Source organism: Beta vulgaris, chromosome 7, assembly GCF_026745355.1.
Source record: "Beta vulgaris subsp. vulgaris cultivar EL10 chromosome 7, EL10.2, whole genome shotgun sequence".
In the NCBI taxonomy this organism is placed as follows: Eukaryota; Viridiplantae; Streptophyta; class Magnoliopsida; order Caryophyllales; family Amaranthaceae; genus Beta; species Beta vulgaris.
In genome coordinates, this window is record NC_079208.1 from 9,103,315 (window position 1) to 9,126,918 (window position 23,604).

Here is a 23,604-nt window from a genome sequence, read left to right on the forward strand (position 1 = left end):
AAAAAAAAGGAAAAGAAATATAACACAAGCATAAAGGGAGGACAAAAAAAGGAAAAGAGAAGACAAAACACATTTGTCGAGTTTCGAAACCGCGACCTTGGGCGGACGGAAGATGCATATAGCACCCCATGTTTTACCACTGAGCTACCATGTTTTGCAATAATATAATGCGCTGTGTTATATATATATTTATTATTGTTTTCTGCCCAGTTTTCCTGTTTTTGTACCGGATCCGCGTGGGTTCAATTGAACCCACTGAACCCACGCTGGATCCGCCCCTGAATATGCTAGCCCACACATTGTGATAATACGTATTGAGTATTAATATTGGTAGATTGATTGATGTTTGTTTTTGATATTATATTGATTAAATATTTATATTTGATATTAATACTAATATAAATATTGATATGAAAAAGGAGAAACTTAAACTTTGGAGCATATCTAAATCCTTAGTCTTGACCATTCGGCGAAAACGTCATTGGTAACATAATTGGTTGTACAATTGGACTACACATCACCTAAAAGGACGTTCTTTTAAGGGGTCTTTGAAATGGAGATAATGAACCTTCCTATAAGATTCTTAAGAGTGAACGCACAAGAAGATACGATTTTCCATTACAAACAACAACTACTTTGACCCATGCGTCCAGGTGCTCTTAAATTTTTCAAAATTGGACGAAGTTTGTTGGTACATAACCTGAAGACTCTTCTGGAAACAAAGGAAAATGTCTAACTGCTTCCTTATGCCTAAAATACATTTGAAAAAGAATCAAAAAGAGAAAGAGAAGTTTCTTAAAAGTTTATGCTGTCATTAAGCATTAAAGTATGTTAGTGATGAAGAAGTCATAACTGACGCATTTTCGAGTCATTAAGTATTTACCGTCCATTTGATAGTCGTTAATAAATTGCGATAATGGGAATGAATTTTTAGTGTAATTTTATTAGGGAAACACCCTTAAGATTTTCATGCAAAGACATTTTTTCTCTATGGGCAAGCAATCCCACCCCTAAACTTGTGTTTTTGTCTCCAAGGGAAAGCAATTTTCATTACTACTCATTACTACCTATAAGGTGATATTGGATGGGAATGAAAATTCAAGAAGGAAAGTGGACACTCTAGGATAAATTAGCATTATCATGGGAATGAACAATGATTTTTTTCACAAATTTACAACACAAATTCATTCCCATTATACCCACTCCCGCGCCCCAAATAGTCCGATTTTTCCTCCACGGCGATAAGGAGCTAAAAGATCTACCACTTTAATTCCTGATTCAAAAATAGATAATTTTGTATCTAACTGTGTAAATGCAGGCGCATATCTATGAATAGGAGATGTTGTGTGAGTATTTACGGGACCTAAATTATCAACAGGCTCTCGAAGCACGTTAATTACCACCATTTATGACCAACTACCAAACGATAATGTTAGAGAGGTTCTTACCTGTAATTAGAATATTAGGGAAAGTATTCGTTGGTCGTAACTCGTAGTTATTTCTTCTATTTTTGAAGGGAAAAGTTAGGTGCACTATGTCTTGGTTTCATATTATTAGTTGGTAATAAGAATAGAAGTCATGTCATGTTATTTGAAAAAGTTATATCCTGATCAGTGTCTTCTCCAATATGAATGCTTTCCCTATCTATACTTCTATACTACTCTCATAATTTTTTTCTCTATCTCTCAAGTATATACTAAAAAACAAGCCACTAAGATATATTTTTCTCCTATGATTCTCTCATAAACATACATATATTAATAATTAACAAGTCATTGCATTTGAATTCTAATTAAATTTTTTATTGAACACTAATTAAGAATTTGATTAAAGTTTAATCGATGTCAATTAGTTGAATAGTTACATTGAAAGAGATTGTTCAAACATTTCAATAATGTATACATTTCAGTGTATACATTAATATGTAACACCGCGCGTATATAGCTTGGATTTTAGCTAGTAGTATATATGCTTATATATGAATCTCAAATATGAGAGAAAACTGTAGGCAGATTTTTAGTACAGTTGGTGTGAGCGTAAACTTGACTACCTTATGGTAAAAGTTTTAGTTTTCAAAATACTTTTTATAAAGAAGTTAGTGGCGGATTTAGGATTTTGAAATCGAAGGTACCGTGAAATCAAATAAAAAATTGTTGAAGATTTGGTTTATTTTCCCTTTGATTTCTTGATATAGGTGTCATTTCCTATAGCCAATACACAAAAATAAAATAACTACTATCTACTAAATACTCCCTTTGTATTTCTTTTTTTATCTTTCTCACTTAGAATCTCGACACTATTCACAATAAGAGAGAATCTTTTAGATTTTTCTCAATATATAAGAAAAAACATAGTCATGTGGGGTCTTGTTTGATTCGTTTCAATGAGTACTTTATTAATATTCAATTAATATAATTTTTACTAATATGTAAGGAAAGATATTTAATGCAGAATAAGTGCATTGACAAACGTGCAAAGTCAAAGTAGGAAAGATAAAAAAAAATACGGAGGGAGTACTCCATATGAAATGAAATCAATAACCAATAACCAATAATCAATTTATCATACAAATCTATCAATTCAGACGAATTTGTTTTTTCATTTATAATTATTGTTAATTTGTATTACTACATCCGTTTCCTAAAGATCTTCCCTCTTTCCGTTTAAGTGCATTTCCAAAAGAACTTCCCTCTTTTATTTTATTCCTTATTTGGAATTTATTTCCCTTTTTACCCTCTTATGTCCTTATCATATGATCCACCATTACATTATTAATTCAATTTTACTCTCTTTTCTCTCTTACTTTAACCCCTTTTTATTTATTTATTTATCTTAACCCCTTTCTCTCTCATACTTTACCCACCCCACACCCCACACAAAAGGATCCTCCTTGGTATCTGTAGGAACAATAACAAGGAAGATCTTTAGAAAACGGAGGGAGTATCAATTTGACAACTAAACATTAACAAAGATCTAATCTTTAAATTTTAAGTGAATTAAATTAGTTATTTAACTAATTTAACTATTCAAGTTCAAGAATCAACATTCAACAATTAACAATTAACTTGTAAATTATTAAAAATTTATAGTTTTCTTTCCAAAAAAAAGGAAAAGCTGAAGTAGATAACTTGTTGGAAGTCGGCAGCGGACAGATATCTCGAGGCATAGCAGTAGTCGGCGGACTACGAGGTAGTTAGTTATGGCGGTAGAGGATAGCTTTGGGCTTTCGCGTCATACGTCGTCGGACAATGTTGACGTAGGCAGATTAATTGGCGGAAAAGTTCGAAAAGGATTTGCGACAAAAAGCCTGAACTGTTTTGCGGAAAATGGGCCGACGAAGTTCGATTTACTATTGTAATACCTTTTCGGAAGCGGAACGGCCCAACGAGTCAAACGCATCGCTATGCTGTGACGTATAGGCTTTTTAGGCCATCCGGGTCCGTTTAAGGCCCGAAATCAGCTTTTTAATTATTTCCGAATTTAATTATTTCCTTATTTTCGTTTTAGGGTTTTGTTTAACGTATTTAAACATTATTAGGTTAATGTTTGGAGGCAGTTTTTGACTTTCAATAATATCACAGAGTTTATACTCTTTCTGGTGGATTCCGAAGTTTTACAGATTCATCGCTTGTGAATCTGATCGTTCTTAATTCGAGATTAGTGTTTGCTAATCTCCATAGTTTCCGACTGCGTCAAGTGGTATCAGAGCAGGCATTCTCCTGTCTCTTTTCGTAGCTTGAAGACCATGGGGGAACCAATGACTAGGGCAGATCTTGAAGGGGTAACCGCGGCTTTTACCACGGCTCTTACTGCACTGACCGAGCAGATGACTGCGTTGACTGCGCAGGTGAATAATATGCAGACTAATAACAATCGAGGAGGAGACAGGAGGGCAGAATAAAATCGAACTCCACGGGGGAGAGGCAAACGAACTGTTGTGGCAGATAGTTCGAGTTCTGAGGAAGAGGAGGTTTTTGAAGAAGAACAAAGCGAGGAAGGTAACAATTCTTTTAAGCATGATTACCGAGTAAAAGCAGATATTCCATTGTTTTATGGGAATATGGGAGTAGAGGAGTTTCTGGATTGGCAGATTGATGTGGATAGATTTTTCGAAGTTATGGAGGTTCCTGAAAATAAACATGTTAAGATGGTGGCGGTTAGATTGAAGAGTATTGCTGCTATTTGGTGGGTTAAGTTGGTTATGCAGAGGCAGAGGCAAAGGAAGGGCCAGTTAAAACCTGGCGACGCATGAAATAATTGATGTTGGAGCGGTTTTTACCGGAGGATTATGAGCAGATTCTGTATAAGATATATATAGAATGCGTCCAGGGGAAGAGGAGCGTGACGGACTATACAGCGGACTTCCTGCGATTTTCTGAGCGCAATGACTTAGGGGAATCCGAAAATCAGAAGGTGGCTCGGTATATTAGTGGATTGAAGAATTCTCTGTAAGAGAAGATGGGTTTGCAAACTGTGTGTACTGTGGCTGAGGCATCCAATATGGCGTTAAAGGCGGAGCAAATAGAGAAATCCCCTAGAAATTTTTCATCATTCAAAAGGTACTCAGCCCAGAGTAGCTTTGAATTTAATAGTGAGAAGGAGAAGAGTGCCGTAAACGAGGAGTCTGGGTCTGCACCAAAAGTCGGCTCTAGTAGTGTATCACAAGAAAAACCCCTGCCCAAAAGCAAAATAATCCTTATACCAGGCCTAGTGGGGACACTTGCTATCGTTGTAACGGCAAGGGTCATAGATCCAATGACTGTCCAACTCAGAGAGTAGCTGCTGTTTTAGAAGGAGGAGAAGATGGAGAGGAGTTTGAAGGAGAAAATGATGAGTATGCAGGTGCGGAGTTTGCTGAGGAAGAGTCTGAGGATCGAGTTAACTTTGTGTTACAAAGGGTCCTGTTAGCTTCAAAAGAGGAGGGCCAGCGTAAGAACCTGTTCAAAGCTCATTGTTCTATTCAGAACAAAGTCTGTAACCTGATTGTGGATAATGGTAGTACGGAGAATCTGGTGTCCCAGAAGCTAGTGGAGTATTTGAAGCTGTCCACAACACCACATGAGAAACCCTACACTTTGGGTTGGGTCAGCAAGGGTTCTCAAGTTCGCGTGACAATGACTTGCAGAGTTCCCATCTCCATAGGGAAACACTATAAAGACGAGGTAATGTGTGATGTTCTTGATATGGATGTGTGTCATATTTTACTTGGTAGGCCTTGGCAGTTTGATAATGATATTACTTATCGGGGAAGGGATAATGTGATGATGTTTACTTGGGGTTCCCATAAAATTGCAATGGCTCTTGTTTTGAATTTTGATGATAAGGCTGTGGGAAAGAAAACCAGTTTCTTAGTTATGACTTATAATGATAAGGAACTTGATGATGCTGTGAAAGAAACTGAACTTTTCTGTCCAATAGTAGTTAAAGGGTTGTTAGGGGCTGTAAAAGAAGAGAACCCTATTCCTGCTGAAGTTTCGGAGATATAAGAGGGCTTTAAGGAGTTGACTGCTGATGAGTTACCGAAAGAGCTACCCCCCATGCGTGACATACAACACCACATTGATCTGATTTCTGGTTGTAGCCTACCAAACCTTCCCCACTATCGTATGAGTCCCAAGGAGAATGAGATCTTGAGAGAGCAGATTGAGGATTTGTTACAAAAGGGGTTCATTCGGGAGAGTATGAGTCCATGTGCAGTTCCTGTTCTTTTAGTACCTAAGAAGGGAAATCAATGGCGGATGTGTGTTGACAGCAGGGCCATCAATAAGATAATTATCAAGTATCGCTTCCCTATCCCTCGATTGGAAGATATGCTTGACGAATTGGCAGGATCTAAGGTGTTTTCGAAGATAGATCTGCGTAGTGGATATCATCAGATTCGTATTCGACCTGGAGATGAGTGGAAGACAACTTTCAAGACCAAATTTGGTTTATCTAACGCACCGAGTACTTTCATGCGCTTGATGAACCAAGTTCTTCGTCCTTTTACTGGTTCTTTTGTTGTTGTTTATTGATGATATTCTGATTTACAGCAAGGACAAGAAAGATCACCTGGAGCATGTAGCTCAGGTGCTGCAGGTGTTGCAGGAGAATAAGTTGTACATTAATCTGAAGAAATGCACGTTTTGTACCAGCAAATTACTCTTCTTGGGTTTTGTTGTTGGTGCCAAGGGAATTCAGGTGGATGAGGAGAAGGTGAGCGCAATCCGGGATCGGCCTACACCTACATCAGTGACAGAAGTTCGTAGCTTTCATGGCCTAGCAACTTTCTACAGGAGATTTATTCGGGATTTCAGTACCATAACCGCACCAATCACAGAATGTTTGAAGAAAGGGAAGTTTCAGTGGGGAGATGAGCAGGAAAAGAGTTTTTCTTTGATTAAAGCCAAACTTTGTCGTGCCCCGGTTCTAGCACTACCTGATTTTGACAAGGTGTTTCAAGTTGAATGTGATGCCAGTGGGGTCGGTATTAGAGCAGTTATGTCTCAAGAGAAGAGGCTTGTGGCTTACTTCAGTGAAAAGTTGAGTGATGCTAGGCAGAAGTGGAGTACGTATGACTAGGAGTTCTATGCAGTGTTTAGGGCATTGCGGCAGTGGGAGCACTATCTCGTGCAGAGGGAGTTCATTCTATTCACTGATCACCAAGCACTTAAGTTCCTCCACAGCCAAAAGGTGATCAATAAGATGCATGCTCGTTGGGTGAGTTTTCTGCAGAAATTCCCTTTTATCATACAACATAAATCTGGTGTGCAGAATAAGGTGGCAGATGCATTAAGTAGGAGAGCTTCCTTACTCATCACACTAGCTCAGGAGATTGTGGGTTTTGAATGTTTAAAGGAGTTGTATGAGGATGATGCGGAGTTTAAGGTGTTATGGGTAAAGTGTAGCAAGGGGCAGCCTAGTGCAAACTTCCACATTCGAGATGGGTACCTTTTTAGGGGTGACCAGTTGTGTATTCCTTGTTCGTCCCTAGACGAGAAATTGATCAGAGATCTTCATCCGGTGGTCTTGGAAGACATTTGGGGCGGGACAAAACTATTGCTGGTTAAGAAGAGAGGTTTTATTGGCCTCACTTGAGGAGAGATGCGGGTACTATAGTTCATCACTGTTATGTGTGTCAAGTCTCCAAAGGCCAGTCTCAAAATATGGGTCTTTATATGCCTTTGCCTGTTCCTGGTGATATTTGGCAAGATGTGGCCATGGATTTTGTGTTGGGGTTGCCTCGTACCCAACGAGGGGTGGATTCTGTTTTTGTGGTGGTTGATTGATTTTCGAAGATGTCTCATTTCATTGCATGTAAGAAGACAGCTGATGCTTCGAATGTGGCTAAGCTTTTCTTTAGGGAGGTGGTGAGGCTTCATGGTGTTCCTACCTCTATCACTTCGGATAGGGACACTAAGTTTCTTAGCCATTTTTGGATAACTCTATGGAGAATGTTTGGGACGACACTGAAAAGGAGTTCAACAGCTCATCCACAAACAGATGGGCAGACTGAAGTCACTAACAAGACGTTGGGGATATGATTCGTAGTGTCTGTGGAGATAAACCAAAGCAGTGGGATTTGGCTTTGCCCCAGGTAGAGTTTGCTTACAACAGTGATGTGCATTCCGCCATAGGAAGATCACCATTTTATGTGGTCTACAATTCTGTTCCTAGGCATGTGGTTGATCTGATTAAGCTTCGTAAGGGTCCGGGAGTTAGTGTGGCAGCTGGGAACATGGCAGAGGAGATTGTTGCTGTGAAGGAGTCTGTGAAGGCTAAAATGTATGCTACTGGGCAGAAGAATAAAGCTGCTGCTGATAAACACAGGCGAGTAAAGGTTTTTAGTGTGGGTGATGAGGTGATGGTGTTTTTTGCGGAAGGAGAGGTTCCCTGTTGGTACCTATAATAAACTGAAGCCACGCAAGTATGGGCCGTTCAAGGTGACGCGCAAAATTAATGACAATGCATATGTGATCGCTTTGCCGGATGATATGAACATTTCCAGCACATTCAATGTAGCTGACATTTATGAGTACCATGCAGATCAGGCTCTTTATGATAATACGAACTCAGGGTCAAGTTCTTTAGAGGTGGAGGAGACTGACGTAGGCAGATTGGCGGAAAAGTTCGAAAAGGATTTGCGACAAAAAGCCTGAACTGTTTTGCGGAAAATGGGCCGACGGAGTCCGATTGACTATTGTAATACCTTTTCGGAAGCGGAACGACCTAACGAGTCAAACTCACCGCTTTGCTGTGATGTATAGGCTTTTTAGGCCATCCAGGTCCATTTAAGACCCGAAATCAGCTTTCTAACAATTTCCGAATTTAATTATTTTCTTATTTTTGTTTTAGGGTTTTGTTTAACGTATTTAAACATTATTAGGTCAATGTTTGGAGTCAGTTTTTGACTTTTAATAATATCACAGAGTTTATACTCTTTCTGGTGGATTCCGGAGTTTTACAGATTCATCGCTTGTGAATCTGATCATTCTTAATTCGAGATTACTGTTTGCTAATCTCCATAGTTTCCGACTGCGTCAAATGTTGTCTCTTCTTTTTTTTCCATGCTTCCTCTTTACTCTTTAGTGATACTTTTAAGTTATTTTGTTATTGTTATTGTCCCAACATTGTTCAACTCCAAAAGACACAACTCTAGAAAAAATATGGGCAATAGTATCCCCATTTCTCTTGACATGATTAAAAATAATAGGATGAAAAGTCTCAAACATAAACTGAACATCACCAAGAATAGAGTCCAAATTCGAGAAAAAGAGTGGTATTTTTGTGAATCTTTTAGTAACCACTTGAGCATCAGACTCGATAATCTTATCTTCCATACCATGGCCCTTGGCTAGCCGCACAGCAATATGGATTGCTTTACACTCCAATACTTCCGGTGGCCAATAATCTCTAATGCGTCTCACTGCAATAAAACAAACACGACCAGTAGAGTCACGAGCAGTTACACCAAACCCAATCCAGCTATCATCGCCTACACATGCATTAGTGTTGAGTTTGATTAAACCACTTGGAGGAGCGAGCCATCGACAAGAGCTGATGGTAGGAAGACTTCGCAGCACATCCATAAATGCATGAGGAATATTGGTTATACTCCTCCACTTGCCTTCCAATTCTTTGACACACTATAAATGATGGAGTGTATTCATTCTCAAATACCTTCTTGTTTCTCTCTGCCCACATATTCCACAAGATATAACAATCACGTTGCACCATTTGTTTCTCTAAGCCACACCAATGCACCAGCGTATCACCCATCTCCTCTCCCATTGTACCCCTTACCAATTCTTGACAATTCATATCATCCCAGTACCTAGTTACTTTCGGGCAAAAGAAAAAAGCATGTTGGAAAGTTTCGTCCCCACCCTCACACCATGGACAACAATAATCCTCTACCAAGTGACGGCTCTTAAGCACCTCCCTTACCGGTAAAGACTTTGTACAAGCCCGCCAATGAAAATTTCTAACCTTTGGTGAGACATCCAAGATCCACAACAAACTCCAAACTCTAAGAAAATCATCCATGTTCCCCCCTTTTCTTAACATATATGCAGTTTTCACTGAATACAACCCATCTTTTGAATAAGCCCATGTCAACTCATCATTTATCTTCCTCGAACTCAATGTAATGAAAAGAATGCAATGTTGATCTCTCTTGTTCTAAAACCTCTTTACCACATCCACTTTCCACTCCTTTCTATCATCATTAATCAAGTCTCCCACTACATTCAACCCCTCCACAACATCACTTTTGATAAACCTCCCCTCCTCATCACCAACCCACGGCTCACCCCATAAGTCGATATCTTTCCCATCCCCCACCCTCCAAATGACACCTTCCTTCAGTAAGCTCTTCGCACTCCATATACTTCGCCATGAGTAACTAGATGTGATGCTTGGGATGAACTGGTTAAGTCTTTACAAGACTAACATCAACTGTGAGGTTCAGAATGTAGTGTCGAGGAACCCTTTGGGAAAATTGACCCCCTATATACGTTTTAAGAAGCCTAAGAAATTTGGAGTTATCTCTACAATGCAAGTGAGGAAGTTGATGAAAAAGGGGTGTGAATTATTCTTCTGTAGTGTGCAGGATGTGTATAAGGAAGTTGGGATGAAATTTGAGGATGTTCCAATTGTGAACGAGTTTATGGACGTGTTTTCAATTGAGATATTAGGTATTCCACCTACTAGAGCTGTTGAGTTCACCATAGACTTAGTTCCTGGAACCCTACCTTGGCCAGCTATATCTATAGCACCCTATAGAATGGCACCTCTTGAGATGAGTGAACTAAAAATGCAATTGCAAGAACTCCTGGATAAAGGTTATATTAGGCCTAGTGCATCACCTTGGGGAGATCCTGTGTTATTTGTGAAGAAAAAGGATGGAAGCATAAGGTTGTGTATTGACTATAGGGAACTGAACAATGTAACCATCAAAAACAAATATCCTTTGTCTAGAATAGATGACCTATGTGATCAGTTGAATGGAGTGAGTGTTTTCTCAAATATTGATTTGCATTCAGGGTATCACCAATTGAAGGTAGCTGATAAGGATGTACCTAAGACTGCCTTTAGAATGCGTTATGGTCACTATGAGTTCACTATAATGCCATTTAGGTTAACCAATGCTCCTGCTAGCTATATTTATGGACTTAATGAATAGGATCTTTCATGAGTTTCTAGATAAGTTTGTGGTGGTTTTCATTGATGACATACTAATATATTCGAGGAATGAGGCTGAGCATGATGAGCACTTGAGGATCATTTTGGAGACGCTTAGGAAGAACCAATTGTATGCCAAGTTCTCTAAGTGTGAGTTTCATTTGGAGAAAGTAGCGTTTTTAGGTCACTATGTGTCTAAGGAAGGAGTCTCAGTAGATCCTGCTAAGATTTAAGCTATGAGTGAGTGTCCAACTCCAAAAAACGTGTCAGATATCAGAAATTTCCTAGGTCTAGCTGGCTATTATAGGAGATTTGTGATAGATTTCTCAAAGATAGCGAGACCTATGACCAACTTGATGAAGAAAGAGTCGAAATTTGAGTGGAGTTAAAAGTGTGAAGAAGGCTTTCAGATTTTGAAAGAAGGTTTAACCTCTGCACCTGTTCTGACCCTACCTGATGGGAATGAGGGATTTAAGGTATATAGTGATGCTTTGAAGAATGGGTTGGGATGTGTGTCACAGCAGAATGGGAAGGTAATTGCGTATGCGTCGCGTCAATTGAAACCTTATGAGGATAATTACACTACCCATGATCTAGAGTTAGCTGCCATAGTGTTTGCATTGAAAATTTGGAGACATTACCTCTATGGAGCAACTTTTAAGATATTCACAGACCATAAGAGCTTGAAGTACATTTTCACCCAAAAAGATTTGAATATGAGGCAAATAAGATGGCTGGAGTTGATTAAGGATTATGACCTAGACATCCAGTATCATGACCGGAAGGCAAATGTGGTTGCCGATGCCTTGAGTAGAAAGTCGAGTCATAGCGTGAGTGCCTTGATAGTCCATGAGGAGTTGTGTCAAGATATGAAAATGCTGAGCCTAGAAACCTTAGTGGGGAAAGTGAGGCAAGATTGAGTGCTTTATCTTTGAGGTTGTTAGTTTTCGACGAGATCAAAGAGGGTGAAGTTGGGAATGAGCATCTAGATAAGATTAAGGAGAAAATGAAGCAAGGTAAGGAAGCTGACTCTAAAATTCATGATGATGGGAGTTTAAGGTTTGAGGGGAGGTGGTGTGTACCACAAAAATGCAATAACCTTAAGAGGTGTCTTATGGATAAGGGGCATAACACGCCATATTCTGTGCACCCTGGGGGTGACCAATTGTACAAAGACCTTAAGGGTATCCATTGGTGGCCAAATATGAAGCGAGAGGTAGCTGAATATGTGTCTAAGTGCCTAACCTGTCAGAAGGTGAAGATAGATCCTAAGAGACCCATGGAGAAGGTTCAATCTTTAGAGGCTCCTGGATGAAAGTAGGATTCTATTTCTATGGACTTAGTGACTGCTTTGCCCAGAATAGGAGTGGTAATGACACTATTTGGGTTATTGTGAATAGATTGACCAAATCCGCTATGTTTATACCCATTAAGAAGACATGGAAAAAGAAGAAACATGCTAAGACATACATTAGGCATGTGGTGAGACTACATGGAGTTCCAAAGGATATAATTTCTGACCGTGATTTTAGGTTTCTTTCGAAATTTTGAAAAAAGGTCCAATTAAATCTTGCGACAACATTGAAGATGAGTACAACCTTTCACCCTACGACTCATGGTCAGACTAAGAGGACTAACCAAACCATGAAGGATATGTTGAGAGCATATGCTATTGACTTTCAAGGTAGTTAGGAGGACCAATCAGACCTGATTGAGTTTTCTTATAACAATAACTATCATGTTAGTTCATTACTTAGTTTGTATCTTTGTTCCTTTGTCATCATCAAAACTAGGGTTCAACATAATCAATCCTTTCCCTCAGCGTGAACCCTCTTGAAACAACCCGAACTTTATACTTGACCCCTCAGCAAGTGGATTCCTTCTTTCTCCTTAAAGACCCATTCGTAAGTGATAATCTTTTTCTCCATAGGACTTTTGACTAGCTCCCAAGTATGATTTCTATCCACATACTCCATTTCATCTCCCATTGCAGCGAGCCATTGAGCAAACTCACAGCCTGAAATAAATTCTTTATAGGTGGATGACTCATAAGTATCCACCTCTTCAGTAACATGCGGTGCATAAGCAACCATGTTCTCAAAATTATACCTTCTTAGAGGTCCAACACCAACTCTTATAGCTCTATCAAGGGCTTTGCTAGGTCAATGTGCTTTTGACAAGGCTGATGGGTGACTAGAAGATTATGCCAAATCGGTTGCAGTAGCATCATGTTGATTTTCTCCATCTTGGTGATGTGATTCACTCTCATCTTGAGTGACTTGCAGCTCCACCTGTTTATCAATATCACTATTAGTTGGCACCATAACAGACTTCCCAGCGGGGTTACACATAAAATTTTCATAAAAAATTACACTTCTACTAAGTATAATTGGACTCTCACAAGGTGACTATTTCATAGCGCTTAAGTCGCTCCACTCCCAAAACCCACAAATACACCTCTCTTAACTGTAGGTTCTAACTTACCCTCATATACATGATAATAACCCATAGAACCTAAAACTCTTAACAAAGAATAATATGCAGGCTTATCAGAGCATAAGATGTTTTACAATCAATTCTTGTGTGAGGTCCACGGTTGATCAGATAGCAAGTTGTATTCAGCTTCTGCCCAAATTCTTCTAGCTAACACAACATTAGAGAACATGCATCTCGCTCTCCAACAATTCCTAATTCATGCGTCTGCTACCCTATTACGTTGTGCAGTATCCTTAATAGTATGATGGCGAGCAATCCATTCATTCTTACAATACTCATTAATCTCGGACCAACAAAACTTCAGATCATTATCAGTTCACAACTTTTTGATCTTATTTCTAGCTTGATTTTCAACCAAAACCTTCCATTGACTTGAGATTCTTGAAAGCCTTACTTTTATGCTTCATCATAATTACCCAAGTTATTCTTGAATAATCATCAATCATAGACACAAAATACATGTGACCTCCAATAAATTCAACTCGGGAATGACCCTAACAATCAGAATGAATATAATCAAGTGTCCCTTTATCCTATGAACAACTTTTGGAACATGCTACGATGAAGCTTCCCAAACACACAATGCTCGCAGAACTCTAGATCCTACACCTTGTACCTGCAAAGAAGATCCCTTTTTGATAGAATTTGCATCCCCCCTTTCACCCTATGTCCAAGCCTCATATGCCCGAGCTTGTACATATCCTCCTTATGAACCTCAGATGATGCAATATCAGCGGAACCTCTGATAGTAGAACCTTGTAGAAGATACAAGGTACAATTTTTAATACCTTTCAGAACCACCTTTAAACCCTTGCATACATTCATAACTCCATCTTCACCTTAGAAACTAAAACCCTTACTGTCAAGAAGACTGAAAGACATCAGATTCTTTATCATAAATGGAAAACTTTGTTTAAGGTGTAGAGTGTACCATCATGAGTTCTCAACCTGATGGCGCCTATTCCAACTACTTTGTAGGCAGCACTATTGGTCATAGAAACACTGCCCCCATCTATCCGCTCATAAGTTTAAAACTATTTCCTGCATAGAATAATATGATTCGATGCCCCATAATCAAGAACCCACACATCTCTATAATCTAACTAAATATTAACAATTAGGGCCAAATCTTACTCGAAGTTACCATCAATTTCTGCCAACGCAGCATAACCTTCATTCTTTTCCTGCTGCTACTTTCTCTTAGGACATTCATTTTTAATTCCCTTTGTCCTTACAGTAATTGCAGACATAATTAGTTTAAGGACCCTAAAATTTTCAATTTTAATGATTCTATTTCTTTTTACCGGATTTTCCATGTGTCTTACCCTTGTAACAACTAATCTCAATGCCTAATTTTCTATACTAGAACCAGATGCCACCTCTTTAGTATGAAGAGCGGATTTTACTTCTTCTAGAGACTGATGACTATCTTTTCCAACAATAAAGGAATCCACAAAATTCTTGTATGATCATGGCAAAGATACTAACAAAGATAAAGTGAGATAATATTCAGTTGATCTAAATGATCCACGAGAGGTATTGATAACACGTTTATATACTCATTTTTATGTGATATATTTGTGTGTTTTCATCATATTTTTCCCATATAATTAATCTCTTAGAGCTATTATTCTTTACTTTTCGCTATTGCTCTTCTTGGGTGTATTTGTTTTGTTTTTGTAGGATTACAACGTTTATTGGAGTTGATTGGAATTTGCACGAAAGCTTGGATGATTGCGGAGCATTCAGATGGATTGATAGCTTTATCTTGCGATGATTTTGAAGATATATTGCGATATGGCTTTGTAACCATTAATTACCGTGCATAAGAAGCTACAAATAGACTTTTGATAGCAAGAGAACAAAAAAACAGCATAAACCGCCACCCTTTGGCGATTCTTTCAAGCTTACCGCAAGGCCATGGCGGTCTCCAATTTTAATATTACGTAATCTTAGTTTTAGAGTGTTTTAGGAGTCCAAATCCTAGTCAAACTCCTTGTATTTGGATAGATATAAATAGGTTTTGGATAGAAATTGAAGGGGGAGATTTTTGGAGAGACAGAATGTGAGTTTTGTTTTTCCTCTTGGCTTCTTCACGTTTTCATCACGTTTTCTCCATACTTTCCTCAAGTCTTTGTTTTCGACATTCAAGTTTGCAATTTCATAAATTAATTCAAGTATTATTTTCTCTTCTCTATTCTATTATTATTGTTAATCATGCTTTCTTTTAATCTTTATTTTGTTTGTTCAATCATCATGTGTGAGTAGTTTCTTATTTTAGGGTTAGGTTGAACCCTAACATGAATTGATGCTTGTTTAATTCCCAATTCCCAAACTTTGATTAATTTATGATTCATTTATTTTAGGGTTGGTTTTGATTATCAATTTATGACTAAAAATAGTATATTTTGAGTGTGATTATTTTTGCAACGAAAGTTGAATCTTAATCGAATCAAGAACCCTAATTTAAGATAAAGGAAATCATGACGAAAGTAGTTGATGGAATTTATTAGGATGTTAGGATGCTATGTCTAAAGTCCTTAATTTGCATGACTCCATGAAAATAGGATGATTGCATTGTTAGGGAAGCTATTGATTGATCGAAAGAAATCCTTAGTACTATTAGGGCGCGTCTATCCTATGAGTTATTTATTAGTTAATTAAGGAAAAAGGGATTATTTGTGGCATTAATTCGTGTTAGTGGGGATACTTAAACCTAGATGTCTTTAGTCTTTGATTCACTCTTGATAATTTCATTTGCTTTAGTTACTTAGATTAGTTCATCATCACGTGCACGTATATTGATTACTTGCTTAGTATTAATTAGAGTCAATTTAACTACTTTGAATCAGTTAGTCTCTTGGGATTCGACCCTTACTTTCCCGACTACATTAGTGAGGAGGAATAGTTAGGTTATTTTGTTAGGTACGCGACACGCCTTTCAAATTTTGGCGCCGTTGCCGGGGACTAATGATATTTAAATTAGTTATTTTTGATTTTATTTTTGCTAAGTTTTTTTTTTCCTTTTAGTTTGCTGCTTCGGCTATCATTTCTTGTTTATTTGATCTTTTGTTTTTAGTTCATTCTTTGTTGCATGCAAAAGATCTTGAAATCGAAGCCACTGCACGCAAGCAAGGAAGTACAAAGAGACGAATTAAGAATAAGAAGAAAGTAATGGGTGAAGAAGCAACTAAAACTCTTTGGGAGTATGGTGTACCAGATACTGCAACTGGTGCATTATCGAGCATTGTTCGACCAGCTGTCAATGCTGCAAATTTTGAACTTAAGCCTCCATTCATCCAGTTCATCTCCAACAATTTATTTGCAGGGTTACCCAATGAATGCCTTGTGAGTCACATTGCTAGTTTCTTGGAGAAATGCGACACAGTGAAAATCAACAATGTGAGTGAGGATGCTATTCGACTACCTTTTTCCTTTCTCTCTTCGAGATAGGGCAAGGGAGTGGTTGAGAGATGAAGGTGTCGGAACTTTTGATACACGGGGGAAACTTGCCAAAGCATTCTTGGTGAAGTTTTTGGGGTAAGAAAAGACCGCGAAGCTGAGGAATGAGTTAGCAACCTTTGAGCAACATGACGACGAATCATTGTATGAAGCATGGAGAAGATTTCTACGTTTGCAAAGACAATGTCCTCATCACGGGATTCCTGCATGGATGTTGATACAGACTTTCTACAATGGTTTGACACATGAGTTTCGTATCTACATTGATGCTGCTTCAGGCGGTTCCCTCATGACTAAGAATCCAACGGAAGCAATGGAGTTGATTGAGAATAAGATGCGGCGAACGACAATTACCATCCAAGTGGTCGAAACCGTGCTAAGAAGGGAGGTAAATATGATGTTGATGCATTAACCAATTTGACTAATACTGTGCAGGCACTATCTCACAAGTTTGATCGACTCCAAGCTGGTTCATCTATGATGGTCTCATGTCAGATGTGCGGGGTACAAGGACATGCTGCTACAGAATGTCAAATCAACAATGATAGGATGACAATTGAGCAAGCCAATAGAATATCAAACCTTATTAACCTTAGCTCTTGATACTAGTTTGTTCTGATACATGCAATAATCGAAGCAAAGATTAATGAACAATTGACAAAGAAAATTAACGTGGTTCAACAACAATGTGTTAGTTACGTCCACATGCAAAGGAGAAAATGTTTTATTAGGTTTAGGAGAGACTACAGATTCCAAAATTTGATTTTTCAAGCTGCAATAACCATAGCACGTATTTATATGTTAGGGTTATCAAATTGGCTTTCCTGACTAAACTACTAAACTGAATAATGAAACAAACACTAGACACACACTGTGAAGAAAGCTGTGTGGGAATTGTGACGGGAGTCGCAGTTTAGCTGCGACCTTCTCCTCTAATCTCATGAGTGCAGGCACCAGCCTGCAGGCTAGCAGTTTCTAATCACTTTTCGACCTTCTTTAGCCACGGGCGCGGATGTGTCGAGCCTCAATTGTTGTGGGCTACTGTATTACTTCTTTGCTCATCACACCACACCACACACACAACACCTTATTGCAATATTCAATACATAGTTCAACACTGATGACATAATTGTTACAAGTAATGTACCAGGTTTTCCTTGAAGAATTCCGTCGTTAAAAATATATCGAGTTAATTTTCTCTCTATGGACTTGAGTGAACTATCATATTTTCTTACTGTATAGTAGAAGTTCTTCATCATCCTTACGGCTTATTTTAAGTCAAAAGCTTATGCAAGACTAATATGGATGAAGCAAAATCAGTTACAACTCATCCTCCATTAAATATAACATTAGACAGCAAGCAACTTCAAGACCCTACAACGTATTGTACTCTAATTAGAAGCCTTCGATATCTTGGCGGTCTTACTTGACTTGATATTGCATGTTCCGTCAACAAACTTGCTCAATATATGCAACGTCCAACAGAGAATCATTGTGTGGCTCTAAAATAAAAGGTTTCTTCGCTATTTAAGTGCTACATTACATACGGGGTTGATTATGCACAAAAACTCTCTTCTTACATTAGATGCTTATTCAGCTGCCGATTGGGCATGAGATAAAGATCAATTACATATTAAATTCTGCCTATATTGTGTATCTTGAAAAAAAAAAATCCAATCTCGTAGATACACGGAAAACAACAACAAGAGCTCAGTCTAGCTTCCATGGAGGCAAAATAATATCGAGCTGTAGCAAGCGCCATAGCTGAAGTACCCTGGTTACGTAACCTTTCCTAAGAGTTTGGCGTTGGGTCTAATCAACGTCGAAGCCACGTACATTACTGCAAATCCCGTGTTCATTCGAAGATGAAACATCTTGGGTTAGACTATCACTTTGTCCTTGAAAATGTTCATGTTAGGTATAAGAGCGTAGGGAAAACGTAATAAGATCGAGAAATTAATAAGAAAAATAATGCAAGAAAAGCAATAAGGGACACACAAATTTTAACGTGAGAAAAACCCTCTAAAATGAGGTAAAAAACCCACGGACGACGAGCACCAAAATCCACCATATAAAATTATGAGAGTACAAGTACCCCAAATTAATAGGGTAAAGATAAATTACAACTCTTATAATTGTTAATTACAAACTCACAAAGGAGAAAATTAGAGTGAATAATGGAGTAGGATATTTTGTGTATATGAGGATTAAGATAGCTTTTGTGGATGGATTTTATGTAGTTTTTGGATGGATGGCCAAATGATGTACAACACCTCTATTTATAGGTGTACAATGTCGGTTAGTTTAGGAAAAAGAGGCTATTAGAATGCTATAGAATTCATCTAGCAAAAAAGCCAAGTAGCATGCTAGCTAGCATCACCTCCTAATTTTCTTCATATCATGATTTTACTAGATAATTCTTGAACAAGTGAGACTTAGTGACATATAGGTAATAAGCTTTAGAGATATGTGGGAAGTATACGGTTTGGGCCAAAGAGGAATTTGGGCTACCCAAATCAACAATCTCCACCTTGGAACAAATTACGTAGGTCACTCGTCTGAACCCCAGCGGGCCTATCAAGCATGAATTCCCACTTAGTCTAAGCAATTATCGAACTTTGTGGTAGGAAATGACTTTGTAAGCATATCTGCTGGATTATCTGAAGTGTGAACTTTTTTTACAATAATTTCACCTTCAGCAATTGTATCTCTAACATAGTGGTATTTGACTGATATGTGTTTAGTCTTGGAGTGATATGCATCATTCTTGGTGAGAAAGATAGCACTTTGGCTATCGGAGAACATTTTAGTAACACCTTGTGGAACTTCAAGATCTATAACAAGGCCTCTCAGCCATGTAGCCTCCTTTATACCTTTAGTAGCTGCAACATATTCTGATTCTGTTGTAGAGAGAGTAGCCTTAGACTGCAAAGAAGCCTTCCAACTTATTGCACTAGAACATAGAGTGAAGATATAGCTTGAAAGTGACTTTCGACGGTCAAGATCACCACCATAGTTAGAGTCAACGAACCCAACAACATCACTTAAAGATGTTAGGGTCCTATCAAAGATCAGCCCCAGATCTATGGTACCTTTTAGGTAACGGAATATCCATTTAACGGCATTCCAATGATCTTTTTTGGGGTTGTGCATATACCGGCTCACCATACTAACGACATATGCAAGATCAAGTCTAGTGCAGACCATGGCATATGTGAGACTACCAACTGCACTAGCATAAGAAATACTAGACATTTTTTTTTTCTTCCTCTGATTGTGGACAAGAAGTAGATGACAATTTAAAATGATCAGCAAGAGGAGTATAGACAAACTTACATTTATTCATGCCAAAATTATCAAGAATTTTCTTGATATAATTCTTCTGTTATAAGTATAATTTCCCGTCTTGTCGATCTCGATGTATCTCCATGCCAAGAACTTTCTTTGCTGCGCCAACATCCTTCATCTCGAACTCCTTACTGAGTTGAGACTTTAAGTTGTTGATTAGATACTTATCATAAGATGCTATCAGCATGTCATCCACGTACAACAACAAATAGACATATACTCCATCAAACTGCTGGAAATACACAGTGATCATATTGACAATGTGTGTAGCCATGTACAATTATGAAAGAGTTAAATTTCTTGTACCACTGTCTGGGAGCTTGTTGAAGGCCATATAAGGATTTCTTCAAGCGACAAACAAGGTTTTCTTTCCAGGAACAACAAATCCCTCGAGTTGCTTCATGTATATCTCAAAGCGGTTGTGACAACGAGTTGCTCTAACTCCATGTCAAACAAAGCAACTAATGCAAGAAGGACTCTAATAGAGGTATGACGTACAACAAGAGAGAACATTTCATGAAAGTCAACACCTTCTCTTTGATTGCAGCCTTTGACAACAAGGCGTGCCTTCCATCTTGCAAGTTCGACCTCGGGAATTCCTTCCTTTTGCTTGTAAATCCATCTACATGTAAGCGCCCTTCGGCCTTTAGGTAGCTATACAAGATCCCAAGTGCCATTCTTGTAGAGACTTTCAATCTTCTCATTCATAGCCACGAGCCAATTAGATGAATTTGGATCCGAGATGGCTTCAAAATAAGTAGATGGCACGACCCCAACTGGAGTTTCTTCACCTACTATGAGAGAATAGGCAACCACATATATACTCCTCTTCTGGATATCTCGTGGATCTCTTTTGTTACCTTCTTGGACGATCTCTTGCGACATTGTAATCTGGTGGTTGGTTCTGGCTAGTATCATTGGCGACTGGAACATGATCATTATCATGTGCTTCATCAATGGATTGTGAGCCTGGGGAAGAGCCAACATCAACCATATGAGAGTGACTACTTGTCTCCAACTCCACCTTCTCACCATCTTGGTCACCTGTGTTAGAATAAATAGAGGACTCCAACCCAGGGATTTTAACATAGCATTTTCATTGAAAGTAACGTGTCGACTAAGGATGACTTTCTTAGACTGAAGACACCATAATCTATAACCTTTAGATTCAGATGAATAACCAATGAAAATGCATTTCACAGCTCTGGGAGCTAATTTCCCATCATTGATATGAGCATAAGCGGTACAACCAAATACTTTAAGAGAAGAATAGTCAACGGTTGTACCTGACCATACTTCCTCTGGAATTTTGAAGTCAATAAAAGAGTGTGGAGAACAGTTGACAATTTGAGCAGCCGTGGAGACAGCTTCCGTCCACAGGTCACGGCGATGCCACAATCCAGCATTAGAGAACATACATCGAGCTCTCTCGAGAAGAATTATGTTCATACGTTCTGCTATACCATTTTGTTGAGGCTTGTCGGGTAATGTTTTGTGTCTAGCGATGCCGGCTTGTGAGCAGAACTCTTCAAATTCACCATCACAGAACTCCAAGCCTCGATCAGTCCTGAGCTTCTTGACTTTTCTGCCAGTCTGGTTCTCAACAAGAGCCTTCTAATTTTTGAAAGTAGGGAAAGCATCATTTTTCTGTCTTAAGAAATAGGTCCAGACTTACGAGAAAAGTCATCAATAATGGTCATCATATAACGTTTGCCAGAATGAGATATGACCCTTGAAGGTCCCCATAAATCAGAATGAATATAATCAAGAAATAGCTTTCGTAGTATGAGTAGCTGTAGAGAAACTTATTTTCTTCTGTTTCCCACAAACACAATGCTCACAAAATTCCAGCTTACCAGTACCAGGTGTAAGAAGACCACGATTCCTTAGGATGTCCATACATTTCTCACTCATGTGGTCAAGGCGCATATGTCACAACTGAGTGAGGTCAGAATCAGAAAGTGAGGATGAAACAGTTGTTGAACCTGCTACTGTATGTCCCTGCAAGACATACAGACTTCCATATCTACATGCTTTCATGACAATCAGGGCACGTTTAATAACCTTTAAATCTCCACCTAGAGCTAAGAATTTATAACCAAGAGACTCAAGAGGACCCAATGAAATTAAGTTGCGTTTTAACTCAGAAATATGACGAACTTTAGACAAAAGCTTGACAACGCCATCACGAGTCTTGATTCTGATTGAACCTATTACAATAGCCTTGTAGGGAGTATCATTTCCCATTAAGACTGTACCATAAGTGGTAAACGAGTTCCTATGAGGACACATATGATAGGTGCAACCAGAATCAAGAATCCATCCATGAAGACCCTTCTTTTCAGAAGTTACTAATAATGTAGAGTCACCTTCAGAGTTAGTTTCAATGAAACTAGCTTCGGCGGATTTTTGAGGTTGTTTAGATTTTTCTTCTTTCTCTTTTTTATTTTTCAACTTATAACACTCAGAAATTTCATGCCCCGACTTCTCACAATAACGACAGGTTATGTTTGATTTATGTCCCTTGATTTAGATCTAAATTTCTTTTTATGGGTGCTTCCTCTTTCTTGTGATCTCCCTCTTACATTTAAACCTCCAGCTTTATCATTAGTATGCACTTCAAGGTCAAATTTTCTTTTGAGAGTAAATTAGATTTAACATAATGAAAAGATAAAGTATTAGTATTACCATATAACATAATTTCTTTAAAGTGTTTGTAAGAGCTAGGGAGCTAAGGACACAATTAATAAAACAGCTTTATCCTCATCATCAATCTTGATTTCCAAATTTTGAAGATCAATAAGAATAGAATTAAATTTATTTAGATGAGATTGAATGGAAGTACCTTCCGCCATACAAATTGCGTATAGCCTTTCTTTGAGACGGAGTTTATTTGCGAGGCTCTTAGTCATATAGAGAGACTCCAACTTTGACCATAACCCGGTTGTGGTCTTCATAGATGGTCGCGTAACACCTCCTTGGCTAGACATAATTGGATCGCCGACACTATTTTCTCATCCATCTCTTTCCATTGTTCGTCACTCATCGTTGTCGGCTTTTTAGATTTTCCTTCTAAAGCCTTTCTTAATCCATTCTGGGAAAGAACATCCTTCATCTGGATCCTCCAGATACTAAAGCTTATCTTGCCATCAAATTTCTTGATGTCGAACTTAGTGACAGTCGACATATTGAACCATTAGCTCGGACACCACTTGTTAGGTATAAGAGCGTAGGGGAAACGTAATAAGATTGAGAAATAAATAAGAAAAATAATGCAAGATAAGCAATAAGGGACACACAAATTTTAACGTGGGAAAACCCCTCTAAAATTAGATAAAAAACCCACGGACGACGAGCACCAAATCCATTATATAAAATTATGAGAGTACAAGTACCCCAAATTAATAGGGTTAAGATAACTTACAACTCTCACAATTATTAATTACAAACTCACAAAGGCGAAATTTAGAGTGAATAGTGAAGTAGGATATTATGTGTATATGAGAATGTAGATAGCTTTTGTGGATGGCTTTTATGTAGTTTTTGGATGGATGGCCAAATGATGTGCAACACCTCTATTTATAGGTGTACAATGTCGGTTAGTTTATTTAGGAATAAGAAGATATTAGAATGCTC

At 38.3% G+C, this 23,604-nt stretch overlaps 2 protein-coding genes and 1 non-coding gene across 3 annotated transcripts; 2 read left to right on the forward strand and 1 right to left on the reverse strand.

Annotated features, from left to right (window-relative positions):
* Positions 1 to 6,684: 6,684 nt before the first annotated feature.
* LOC125491711 (uncharacterized) lies at positions 6,685 to 7,077 on the forward strand. The gene has a single exon (XM_048633804.1). It carries the CDS (start codon positions 6,685 to 6,687, stop codon positions 7,075 to 7,077), a length of 393 nt encoding a protein of 130 aa, XP_048489761.1.
* Positions 7,078 to 16,332: 9,255 nt separating this feature from the next.
* Positions 16,333 to 17,223, forward strand: LOC125491710 (uncharacterized). Its single transcript, XM_048633803.1, has 3 exons — positions 16,333 to 16,560; positions 16,709 to 17,008; positions 17,056 to 17,223. Exons 1-3 carry the CDS (start codon positions 16,333 to 16,335, stop codon positions 17,221 to 17,223), a joined length of 696 nt encoding a protein of 231 aa, XP_048489760.1.
* LOC125492093 (small nucleolar RNA R71) lies at positions 16,715 to 16,821 on the reverse strand. Its single transcript, XR_007268540.1, has one exon. It is a non-coding gene; the product is annotated as a small nucleolar RNA R71 (small nucleolar RNA).
* Positions 17,224 to 23,604: the final 6,381 nt, after the last annotated feature.